General features: G+C 40.6%; 1 protein-coding gene across 3 annotated transcripts in view; it reads right to left on the reverse strand.

The window, feature by feature from the left end:
* Positions 1-3516, reverse strand: part of tasor2 (transcription activation suppressor family member 2) — a 31917-nt gene extending 28401 nt beyond the window's left edge. For 2 of the 3 annotated variants that reach the window (XM_086299121.1, XM_086299120.1), the window contains exons 1-6: positions 2896-3516; positions 2448-2596; positions 2062-2157; positions 1899-1971; positions 536-627; positions 312-449 (exon numbers count right to left, since the gene is read on the reverse strand). In XM_086299121.1, coding sequence (XP_086155247.1) covers positions 312-449; positions 536-627; positions 1899-1971; positions 2062-2157; positions 2448-2596; positions 2896-2929 — 582 coding nt within the window. In that variant the 5' untranslated portion in view covers positions 2930-3516. The remainder of the gene's footprint in view (positions 1-311; positions 450-535; positions 628-1898; positions 1972-2061; positions 2158-2447; positions 2597-2895) is intronic. The other variant, XM_086299122.1, reaches the window with a different exon arrangement.
* Positions 3517-13291: the final 9775 nt, after the last annotated feature.

Here is a 13291-nt window from a genome sequence, read left to right on the forward strand (position 1 = left end):
CAACGATGTCCTGCATAACGCACATACCTGTTCTTTTATACAGGTATGTGCGATAAAGTCAACGCACACACTTCACCCTTTAGCGTTCTCATGGTGTTCTCTACTACGTCCTCCTTACAACACACAGGGCGCACTGCGCTATAGGGCGCGCCGTACTTTTTGAAGAAAATCTAAGACTTTTAAGTGCGCCTTATGGTTGTGAAAATACGGTATATATATATATATATATATATATATATATATATATATATACACACACACACATACACATACATACATACACACACACACATACACAGAAACTTGTTTACCTGGGTTCTCTCAAATGCAAGGAAGGAGCTGGTTTGTGCAGATACTGAAGGGAACTGTTCGGACACATGGCAGTCCAACCCCACAGTGGGTGCTGTGAAATTCTGGGTATAGTTTTCTGAAACCCTTTTAACTTTACCCTGTTAATAACAGAGAATAACAACATTTTTGTGTTTATAACAGCAGGAACAATCCTTCTAGAAACATCCATTTCTTTTTTCAGTACCTTTGTCAGCCTGATGATGGCGATGTAACCAGATTTCCCATGATACCAACGATTCAGATCCAAACAATCAGAGTACATCGATATGTAAACACCTTTAAATACACAGAAAATTTAAACTTAATATGTTTTCAGTCAAAAATAAACACAGTGAGGTTCAATTATTTGTAATAGGACTTCATAGACAACTATCATGGTGAAGTCATAACTCTGAAGTCGCTGTCTGTCACTCCCAGAGTAATACAACCACACCTAGGAAAATGAATGTCTCACACTTCCAAGAACACACCTCATTGAGCAACAGTCTGACTGAATTACCTTAGGTACTGCAGTAAACACTAAATTTCAACAGACCATAACGGTAACATTTATCAGTTTAGAGTAAAATAAAATCTAGTTACATAGTTAAAATGCAATAACATGCGTTTTCCTGCTTATGGTACAAGTAACTGAGTCAGTTTTGAAAAAGAAAAGAAAAGAAAACTTCATAGAAAATGCTTGAAAAATAGTGACATACTCAAGAGCAAGTTATAAGGCGAGGTAGACAGCCACAAACTAGTCTAAGAAGTCTGTTCCGTCTTGTACTTTTTAGACTTTTTTAATTAGGAATGTCAAGTAACAAACATGTCGAGAATTACAACATTTATGAGAGAAAGGTCATGAAAAAAAACCTATTGCACAACTGCAAGTCTGCACAGGATGTGCAGCAAAAAAAACAAACAAAAAAAACCACTGGCTGAGTCGATAACATGTGACACACTGAAGCTGTTGTTTTAAAGTGTCAAGCCGGTGCCATTTTCTCCTACAGTTCACTGCAAAACAGCTCCATAAAAACTGACTTTGACCAAAGTTTGCTCTTGATAACTGCTACTCTTTATCACAGTCCGTACTGGGCCCCGTGGGTGTCCCAGCAGCATTTTAAACTGGGAGTTTTAAGGCTAAACAGAGCTAACAAGAATACAACTCGCAGTGCAAAACAGAAAGAAATGCCACAGTCTTCCTTAAACACCAATATCCCGAAAACCTCATGTAATGTATAGTTTCTGTTTCACACATTCTTTCACTTTCATTTGTATACATTCGGGGCTTTAATTTGCTTTCACTTTCAAAACAAGGCAGCACTGGACAAACAACATGGACTATTATTAGCTTGATCTGCAAACATGAAGGACAACTTATATCTGGCCTTTAAGGTAAAATCCTGCTTATTAGTATTGTTATAGGTTTACAGCTAAGGAATTTATTAGAATAAGATTTTAACGTTGAGTTTTAACACATAGATATCATATGATATCAGGCTCAGACTGAGGGAGGGAAGGACACGGTGGAGGATAAAAAATACATGTATATATATATATATATATACCTTTAGAAGGATCTCCCAGAGTTGTACATGTGCTATTTCCAGTGAGCACACCGGTTTCTCGGAGTGCGTTAGCCTTTAAAACAAAAAAAAAAAGGAGCACGGTATGAGGATTCGGTTGATTGTGTGCGTTTTCTCAGCTGTGTCTGTGACCTCCAGTCTGTACCTTGTTGACATCGTCAAAGAGCAAAAAGCCATAGGACTCCTCTAGATCCTCGTCTGAATACCCAGCGTCTCTCCTTTTTGCTCGGAAGGCATTGTACTGATACAAAACAAATTTTAAAAAAAGAAATAAGGAAATCAGAATAAAGGCTGTGCTTCATGTAAGAGCAGTTCCTGTTTCAGGCATGAGAAATTTTACCCTTGTGGGATTTCTTATGAGCTCAAAAGAGGGGAAATCTTCAATATTATATGTATAAAAGAGAAACAAAACCCACCGCATGTGTATAAGATACCATCTGGTGGGGTTTAACGACCACGTGTTATTTAAATGTGGTTATACTGGGGCTATATAAAAATCTACTTAAATGCTGGGGAAAGACTTAGACTAACCTTTTCTTCCAAAGTTGGATTCTTTACCAAAACAGCAGACTTGTATCTGAAACACTGCTTCGACTCATCATACAAGTATGCACGTTGAAGTGGAGCCAAGATACTGTTTTTAAAGATGTCAGAAGAGTCTGGCACAGGTATCAAGACACCTAAAGAAAGTGGACAGAATGCAAACATGAGCGCAAAATCCACGAGAGACTGGAAAATTACAGGCAACTGCGGATTGGATTTCAACCAAGGGGAAAAAACTCTCCGAGCTGTTTCTCAATCCTGGAACAGGCTGTCCCCATTGGATATCCTTATCTACGCATTTATTTTCAGTTTTAACACATAACATTAGCAGGTGTCGAGTAAAGCAGGAGAAAAATCTCCCACCACACGACTTTTTTTTTTAAATCTTGAAGTGAAAGTCGTATAAGTGGTGCTGGTGGGGGAAAGGGCTCATCACCTTTACTCGAGGCACCACCATTCCCACTTTCCATTGCTTATGAAATCTGTCGGCCTCCCTTTTCCTTTCGCTGAAAACTGCTCTCCCCGGATTCAAACATCACAACTCGGTAATTAGATCCCATGTATCCCACGTCAGATAAACCTTTCAAAGTCACTCGAGCTCCTGTCGCCGCCGTTTCAATAGACATATTACACGAAAACCAGGAAGTTAGAAAATAGCTGTTTGTCCACAGCACGTAGAAGCAAAAATATCCACGTAGCTTCACGTTTATCGTTTCATAAACAACGCGTCTGTTTACTCATGAAAGCCCCTCAGTCCTCCACATGCCTCCTCGCGTGGGGACTCGGCGTTACTGTCGTCGGTTTCAAAAAGGAAACAGAAACCTATCGAGGCGAAGCATCCATCTTGAAAGTCTACACCGAACTGTGTTCGCAAGGCAGCTGCTGAAGCAATGCTGAAGCTAGTTTGCGCCTGCGGCTCACTTCTCCTGTGTGTGTGCGTGTCCGTTTTTTCCTGTCCCTTTCCCTCCTCCTCGCGAAGAAATACTGATTTATAACAATAAACAAGCTAACACCGTGGGGTTATATTTGAACGCTAACTCGTTATCAACTGGTTTGATGGGTTATATGGCTGATTGAACACCGTAACACGGTTTAGATAAACTACGGGAGGTGCGGGGGGAGTTATGGAGATTAGTGCTAACACGTCTTTAGCACGTTCCCATGAAATTTGGTTTCCTGGAAAATCCTGTTTACCAAATGCACAGGCAAACTCACGGTAACTTAACTAATCGCTATAAAAACTAGTGGAAATGTGCAGCTGCCTGTTTAGTAAAAATAAATAAAATAAAGGGGGGGGGGGGTCGTGTTCTGCATGAGTCTATTTAAAAGGTTTTCTCTGTATAGACTGCTATGTTATGGTGGGCAGCTTCGCCTATATCGCTATCAAAGGTTACAGCACCTAACTAATAACCTGGTTTGAGTACCTACTTCATTGTGATTTTTTTTTTTTTTTTTTTTTTTTTTTTTTACATGGAGTGGGACATTGCTCTAAGTCCATAGTTCACCCTTTGAGACACATGACAGCCTAGTTCCTCTGCACATCTGTTTGTTCCTCTCATTATGCTAAGAGCATGTGCAGTGCAAGTTAACACTGTGAGCTGAACAAAAACAAATATTTGATATGTTCCTTTATCTCGAAATAGCCTTTCTGCATACTGGACAAAGACACAGCTTCCTAGTTTGAAGAGTCAAGCCAGTGCAGACGTGCTTCGAACCTGCATTCTTTTTAATGGCCACCTGGGGTGATAGCTGTGGTTCCAAAAAGACTTAGACTATTCCAAATAACTTGGATCTTAGATGTCAGAACTCGGGAATGGCATCAATCCTGAGTTAGCGTATTCCAGAAAAAGTGAGAAAAAAAAACAGTATTTATTTTTCCAGATATCACAATAAATATGGCATAATACTTACTTATGGGCGACCGTGGCTCAGGGGGTTGGGAAGCGTATCTGTAACCGGAAGGTCGCCGGTTTGATCCCCGGGCTCTCTGTCCTGGTCGTTGTGTCCTTGGGCAAGACACTTTACCCTACCGCCTACTGGTGTTGGCCAGAGGGGCCGATGGCGCGATATGGCAGCCTCGCTTCTGTCAGTCTGCCCCAGGGCAGCTGTGGCTACCCTGGGGCAGACTCCACCAGTGTGTGAATGAATAGTGGCATTGTAAAGTGCTTTGGGTGCCTTGAAAAGCGCTATATAAATCCAATCCATTATATTATTACTTTTTACTTAAAAACACTGATGCATGGATAGAGCCTGGTTTTACAGTTTTGCTACTGTTTATGGCCCATGCTACCATGTTGGATTGTTAACGTCAGGTTCAAATTTTGGTTGGGAACTCAGAAATTCTGACTTCTCACATCTGACCATTGCAACATCTCCCTCTGTATAATCTGTAAATCTCTGAGCTTCTGTTCTGATATAGAATTAAAAAACAGTGTTAAACACTGATACGGCTTTACAGCTGTGTCTTCAGCCAACCTTTGGTTGCAGCAACACAACATGCCAGGTTGCAAAAATTGAGATATGCAGCACTGGCAGAAGTTGTGGCTTGTGACAGTGGATGCGACGCCAATCAAGTATGCACACAGGCCTAGAGGCCTATCTGTGACTTCTTCCTCTTTGTGTTTAACGGCGGTTGGCAACCAACGTAAAGGAGCATTACCGCCTCCTACTGTTCCGGAGTATGGGTCAGACTTACAGCTTAAGATAACCTTTATTAGTCCCACACGTGGGAAATTTGTTTTGTCACAGCAGGAAGTGGACAGTGCAAAAGTTATGAGGCAAAAATTAGAATACAATAAGAATAAATACAGTACACAACTGTACAGAATAGAATAAAATAAAATACTATATACAGTAGAATAAAATAAAATAAATATACAATAAGATAAAAATAGAATACAAATACAAATACTATATACAACTGAGTAAAAATACAACGATGACAGAAAGGATTATTGCACTTAGTATTATTGCATATGTATGGATGTGTGTGCTTGATCAGTTAAAGTCTTTATTATGGAGTCTGACAGCAGTGACTTACAATCTGTATCCAAAAAAACAATACAAAACCAAAAAAAAAGAGACCCTACACTCTTTCATAAACACCTATATCCTTCAGAAACCCCACCAGTTCCCTCACCTGTGCCCTACTACCCTCCAACACACAGATTAAATTCCTCAATTCCCCGCTCCTTCAATCTATTCTGCAGAACTTTCCTCTCCACATCATAACCCTTGCACCGCAGTATTACATGCTCTACCATCTCCTCCTCCTCCTGGCACACTCCACAAAGCCCTGTCTGATGTTCTCCCATCATCTGCCTCCAAACAATACCTTTTGCTTCAGATCCGCTGCTTTTAATTTCCATCTCAGTCCTAGTTAGTCAACGCTCCTTTTGCCAACCTATCCACCTTTTCATTTCCACTGATTCCTACATGAGCTGGCACCCAAAGAAACTGAATATTGCCACCACAACACCTTATTCTGCTTATAGTCTCCAGAATAATATACAGCATACCCTGCCTTGTCTTCGAACAAAATGATTGTAGACTTGAAAGAACAGCTGCCGAGTCAGAACACACTACCACCTGCCTGATTTTTGAACACTCTACCCATTTCAATGCTACCAAAATTGCTACCATTTCAACCGTGTACACTGCCAGTCCATCCGGAGTGCGTCTGTTTATTTCAATATTTTTTGACGGAACTGCTATTCCAAACCCTGTAATTCCTGTATCTGGACTTTTAGCATCATCCGTGAACACATGAATACACTCAGGGTATTCATTCAAGCTGTGAAAATGAAATGCTGAAACAAGATCGACTCTTCCTTTCAATTTTCTCTTCAGATCCAGCAAGTACCAGTGCACAGGAGGGGTCTCCAGTAACCATGAAGGAACCACAGGGAACACTCCTGCAGGACATATTTTAAGTTCATACACTTGACACTCCTTAGCCCACTGATTCCCCACCTTTCCAAAATGATCCTTCTGACTTCTTCCATACTCCCAGAATTCCAAAAGTACCTCCTTTGTGGGATGTGCGTCACCATGACCACCAAGATGAACCCAGTAATTCACAGACACTTGCGTCCTCCTAAGATGCTGGACATTATGAACAATGCTGGGCATCCTCTGCACACGGCCATTAACAACCAGAAGAGTCTGTTCAGTGACAGGTTGCTTCTCCCAAAGACAAGAACTAACAGACTTAAAAACTCCTTTGTCCCACACGCCATCAAACTGTTTAACTCCTCTCTGGAGGGGAGAGGGAAGGGAAACAGGAGGACAAAGGAGGGGGGAACAACTAAGTTGTAGTGCCTCTTCACCTCACTGTGCAATACCTTTGTAAATAGTCAACGGTGCAATAGACTCAATACTTGAAATGTGCAATTCACTTGTATTTTTATTTTTATTCCTATTTATTCTATTTATCCCCTTCGTATATTTTATTTATATTGTCTCTGTATTTATATATATGTGTGTGTGTGTATATATATATATATATATATATAATATTCTGTAACTCTGTAACTTCTGTCGGTGCTGTGCTTTTTTGGAAATCGAATTTCCCAGAGGAACCCACCCGAGGGATTAATAAAGTTCTATCTAATCTAATCTAATCTAATCTAAAGATCTAGGGGCATTTCTCCCATCTCCACCTGTAGGGCACTGACTGGAGACGTTTTAAAAGCTCCACAGCACACTCCAAGGGCTTCCGATTGCAGAACATCCAAACATCTCAACACAGAAGGAGCTGCTGAACACCCATAATCGAAGACCGATCTAATTAATGCCTGGTAAAGTCTTTTCAAAGCAGAAGAGCTCGCTCCCCAACCCCTCCCAGCTACACACCTCATAACATTAATAACTTTTTTGCATTTGGTTTCAATCTGGTTAATATGCTCCCTCCCTTCATATCAGTCTTGAATCAAACACAACACCTAAGTACTTAAAAGAGCTCACTTTCCCAATTACCTTGTCATACAGTTTCAATGTCAAAGTCTCACTCACTTTTCTTTTGGTAAAGAACATCATTTTTGTTTTTTCCACTGAAAACCTGAATCCCCAGTCAAATCCCCACTCAACCACCAACAGCCTCCTGAACCTTGCCCACTAGGTGCTCAATATTTCTTCCTTTTTTTCCATAACATACCATCATTAGCAAACAAAGACCTCCTAATTCCCTCAGGAACATCAGAAAAAACATCATTGATCATTATAACAAAAAGCAGGGGACTAATCGCACTGCCCTGTGGCGTTCCATTCTCAACCGTGCACTGACTAGAAATTGTAGACCCAATTCGCACTTGGATCTTCGTACCAGATAAAAAGTCTTGGATCCAATTGAATGTCCTGCCACCAATACCCAACTTATGCAACTTGATTAAAAGCCCATCCCTCCACAACATATCATATGCCTTTTCTATGTCAAAAACACTGCCAAAACAGACTCTTTATTGGCCTGCGCTTTCCTAACAACATTCCCAAGTCTAATAATAGCATCAGTTGTGTTCCGAGCTGTCCTGAAACCACTTTGGTAATTGGCTAAAGCCCCTTTTCTTTCCAGCTCAAAGGACAGTCTTGCATTATCATACGTTCCATTAACTTGCACACATTTGATGTAAGAGCGATTGGTCTGTAGCTATCTGGTTTAGATGGATCCTTCCCAGGTTTTCTTATTGGCACAATAACAGCCTCCTTCCAAGTACTTGGGAGCTCACCCTTAATCCAAACTGTGTTAACCAAACACAGCAGTTTATTAAGCGCTTTCGTACCAAGGTTCTTCAAAATTAAATAACAATTTTGATCCTTTCCCGGGGCTGTGGGCTTCGTTTTTTGAAGTGCTCTCACCATTTCCTCCCGAGAAAACACTGCATCCAAACTACTGTCTATGTGTGCCTTTCTTACTAAATCCTCCAAATACCGTGTTTTAGTTTGGCACATTCTGTCTTTTCCCAACACTGATATGTTATCAGAGCTATGAATCTTAGCAAAAGTTTTCACCATAACCTCCACTTTTTCCTGAGCTGTTACAAAGTTCTGTTGGCCTGAAGATAGAACTGGGTAATCCCATTCCCATTCTTCTGACCATGCCCCAGACCTCCCCCACTGGAGTGGTTCTTCCTATTTTAGAACAGAACAACCTCCAACTGCTCCGCTTTGCTTGTCTCACTGTTCTTCTGACCACTGCCACTGCTTTTCTGTATGCAATCAGAGCTTGTTAAGGTTTCTTTGGAGAAATTTAAACGCCTTGTTTCTTTCCTTTACAGCAATTCGACATTCCTCTGTCCACCATGGCACCTAAGTCCTGCTTTCCTTACCTTTACTGGTTGGGATTGAGGCCTTGGCGGCTACCATAAGTACTTCAATAAACTGATCATTCATTTGATCAACGCTACCAGACTCATCAACCTTGTCAATCGTTTCCTCACATAATTTTTGAAATTTTGTCCAGTCAGCCCTATGAAAACTCCACTTCTTATGCACCTCTCTTAGAGATACCTGTATCTTCCCTCCAACATCACAGAAAGCAGGATAATGGTCACTGCCTATGGTAGTGTCTGTTCTGATGGTCCACTGACTTATTCCTGCAAGGACAGTTGAGACTAGAGTTAAATCCAAAACTGACTCTGTTCCATTAACAACATTACATCTGGTCCCCCTACCATCATTCAGGCACACCAAATTGCATGTATCCATCAATTCCTCAATTACCTTACCATTTTTATCTGTGTGTGTGCCTTCCCATACTCTGCTATGGGCATTAAAATCCCCACACCAAATAACTCTACGACAGTCACTTCCTTCAATTGAACGAAGACACGGCAGCTCCAATCTGGCGCAAGGATTGTAGAAATTCACAATAAGATTTGGTTCATTCCTGTACCAAACGTCAATAGCAACATACTCCAAATCATTGCCTTTACCCAGGAGTCTATATGGAATGTCTTGTTTGACAAACGTTGCACACCCTCTCCCTCCACCACGGTCCCTGTCATTTCTTATTATCTTGTAACCATACAACACAAAATCCAAAGAAGATTTAAGCCAAGATTCCTGTACACAAATGACATCTGGTTTAACATCAAGTAGTTTGATGAAATGCTTCAACTCTTGGCCATTGACCTACAGACTCCTTGCATTCCATTGAAGAATAAGTACCACGATTACGTAAAAGAACATCATGTTTCCTGACTTGACTGATAATTGAGGTTGTTCCTCACTTCTTCCCATGTCAGTCCTACTAACCCCAAGTGGTTAATTGCCGCCTTAACAATGAGCTGAATTTTCTCCTGCTTAGATCTCACATCAGCTGTGGTGTTTATCACTCCTGCAATGAATGTAACCAATGCCATCTTATCAATAACCACACTATTTGTGTTGATCCGGGTAACTCTTTGATCCCGAGATGCACCCTGTCCTGGGTTGACGTTGACCTGTTCACTCACTCTCATCACCCTCACTGCTTTAGGATAGGAGATCTTCTTCTCCACCCTCACTTTTTGAATATGATTTTCTTGTTTCATTCTCTCACATCCAGCATACGCAACACTGTGACTCCCACCACAACTACAACACTTTGGTTGAACTCCATCTCCACATTTCCCATATTTGTGATCTCCACCACACTGAGCACATCTCCTCTTTTCCTTACAGTTTTTCGCTAGGTCTCCAAACCTTTGACAGTTAAAGCACCTCAGAGGTTTTAGGCATTGCTCCAACCAATTTTGCCAGCAGACGCCACTGCCATCCGTCCTCTCTCCTTGATCCACCTCCCCTACCAACAAAACACCCTCCAGCCCTCACAGTATCACAAGCTTTCAAAATCAATCTCACCTCCGCTCTTGCGACAACATTTCACCCACTCTATCTGTGACTTTCTGGCAGCACCCACTCATGAGGGAAGAATGAGTATTTCCCAACTGGCTGGAAGAAATCCTCCTTGTTAGCATATTGCTGTTGTCCCAGTTTGCATGGGAGTAACAGACGTGTCTACGGACACGTTGCAAACCAGTTGTGCCTTTTGAAACAAACTGGTGGCAGCACTGAGGAACAGCTTTTACTCTGAAGGTGAACCTTTTACATTTCTGGTTTGCGTTAAACTTTTCCACGTTTTACTATTACTGGACTAGTAGTTTTCGGGGGGTTTTTTTCTTCCAAATATTTGTAGTACATGAAAAACTAATGGCAACCACGGTTATGTTACTCTCTCATTTTGGGAAAACATGAATAATTTTGCCATTTGAAGTGCTAGAAAGTATATTGTCCAAAATATTGTCATGAGCTAATGATTTGTGATTGACAAGTCATTAGCCAATGCAATTTCAGTCTGATGTGCCCTTCTTCATAACATAGGGTTTCAAAACAACAAAATGGCAAAAATGCTCATCAAAAGGCTTCAAAACAAGACTTCACTAACCAGTTTGCAGCTGCAGAAGTAGCTGTCTTTTATAGATAAGATAAGATAAGATAAGATAGAACTTTATTAATCCCTCGGGTGGGTTCCTCTGGGAAATTCGACTTCCAAAAAGCACAGCAACGACCAAAGTTACAGTTACAGAATTGTTATATATATATACACACACACACACACACACACACACACACACACACACACACACACACACACACACACACACACACACACACACACACACACACATATGTAAATACAGAGACAAATATAAATAAAATATACAAAGGCAAGGCAAGGCAAGGCAAGTTTATTTGTATAGCACAATTCAACAACAAGGTGATTCAAAGTGCTTTACAGAGACATTAGAAACAAGAACAAATAAAAAGCATGATTTAAAATTGATTAAAACAAGCAAATAAACTAACTAACTAATTAATAAACAAACAAACAAACAACAGTATATAAAATCAAAACAGATAAAATCAGAGATAAAATCAGTAGTTAAATGTAAGTTTTGAAATTTAAGCTTAAAGTGTGGATTTGGTGCTTTATTCAAATGCAGCTGAGAACAGGTGAGTCTTCAACCTGGATTTAAATAAACTGAGTGTTTCAGCTGATCTGAGGCTTTCTGGGAGTTTGTTCCAGATATAAGGAGCATAAAAGCTGAATGCAGCTTCTCCGTGTCTGGTTCTGACTCTGGGAACTGATAAAAGACCGGATCCAGATGACCTGAGGGATCTGGATGGTTCATACTGGGTCAGGAGGTCACTGATGTATTTTGGTCCTAAACCATTCAGAGCTTTATAGGCCAGCATCAGAACTTTAAAGTCTATCCTCTGACGGACAGGCAGCCAGTGTAAGGACCTCAGAGCTGGACTGATGTGGTCCACTTTTTTGGTCTTAGTGAGGACTCGAGCAGCAGAGTTCTGAATGAGCTGTAGTTGTCTGACTGATTTTTTAGGTAGACCTGTAAAGATGCTGTTACAGTAATCAAGCCTACTAAAGATGAATGCATGGACTAGTTTTTCCAGGTCCTGTTGAGACATCAGATCTTTTATCCTTGAAATATTCTTGAGGTGATAGTAAGCTGACTTTGTTATTGTCTTAATGTGTTTTTCTAAGTTTAGGTCTGCATCCATCACTACACCCAAATTTCTCGCCTGGTTTGTGGTTTTTAGATGTATAGATTGAAGTTCTCTGGTGACCTGTAATCGTTTTTCTTTGGCGCCAAAGACTATTACCTCAGTTTTGTTTTTGTTTAGCTGGAGAAAATTGTGGCACAACCAGTCATTGATTTCCTCAATGCATTTACCAAGAGCCTGTACAGGGCCTCGGTCTCCTGGTGACATTGTGATATATATTTGTGTGTCATCTGCATAGCTGTGATAGTTTATTTTGTTGTTGTTTATAATCTGTGCCAGTGGGAGCATGTAGATGTTAAACAGAAGGGGTCCCAAGATGGAACCTTGGGGAACTCCACATGTGATACTTGTCTGCTCAGATGTGAAGTTACCTATTGATACAAAGTATTTCCTGTTTTCTAAGTATGTTTTGAACCAGTTTAGTACAGTTCCTGAAAGACCTGTCCAGTTCTCCAGTCGTTTGAGTAATATGTTGTGGTCAACTGTATCAAATGCTGCACTGAGATCCAGTAAAACTAAGACTGACATTTTTCCACTGTCTGTATTCAGACATATGTCATTAAACACTTTGGTCAGAGCGGTTTCAGTGCTGTGGTTCTGTCTAAAACCTGACTGGAAGGCATCGTAGCAATTATTCTGTTTTAAGAAGTAACTGAGCTGTTGAGAAACTGCTTTTTCAATGATCTTACTTAAAAACGGGAGATTTGAGATCGGCCTGTAGTTGTTCATTTGTGTCTTGTCAAGATTGTCCTTTTTCAGTATAGGTTTGATTACAGCAGTTTTTAGTGATTCTGGAAACACACCTGATAATAAAGAAAAGTTGACGATCTGTAACAGGTCTGACTCTAAAGTCTTTGAGACCTTTTTGAAAAAACTTGTTGGCAGGACATCTAAACAGCAGGAGGAGGAGTTCAGTTGACCTAAGATGTCCTCCAGGTCTTTGCTGTTAATAGGTTGAAACTGTTTCATGGTGTTTAAACAGTTTTTTGGTGGACATCCTGGATCTGCTGTTGATGTACCAATTGCTTGTCTAATTTTTTGGATTTTTTCAGTGAAGAATTTGGCAAAGTCATTGCAGGCCATGGTCGAATGAAGTTCAGCTGCCACTGACACAGGGGGGTTTGTTAGCCTGTCAACTGTAGAAAATAAGACCCGAGCATTATGGCTGTTTTTAGTGATGATGTCAGAGAAGTAGGACCTCCTTGCATTCCTCAGTTGTAAATTATAATTGTGAAGTTTCTCTTTATAAATGTCATAATGAACCTGGAGGT

This window comes from Aulonocara sp. 'chitande type north' Nkhata Bay, linkage group LG7, assembly GCF_057382095.1.
Source record: "Aulonocara sp. 'chitande type north' Nkhata Bay isolate Kocher_YH1m ecotype deep benthic linkage group LG7, A_spYH_male_GT1.1, whole genome shotgun sequence".
Taxonomy (NCBI): domain Eukaryota; kingdom Metazoa; phylum Chordata; class Actinopteri; order Cichliformes; family Cichlidae; genus Aulonocara; species Aulonocara sp. 'chitande type north' Nkhata Bay.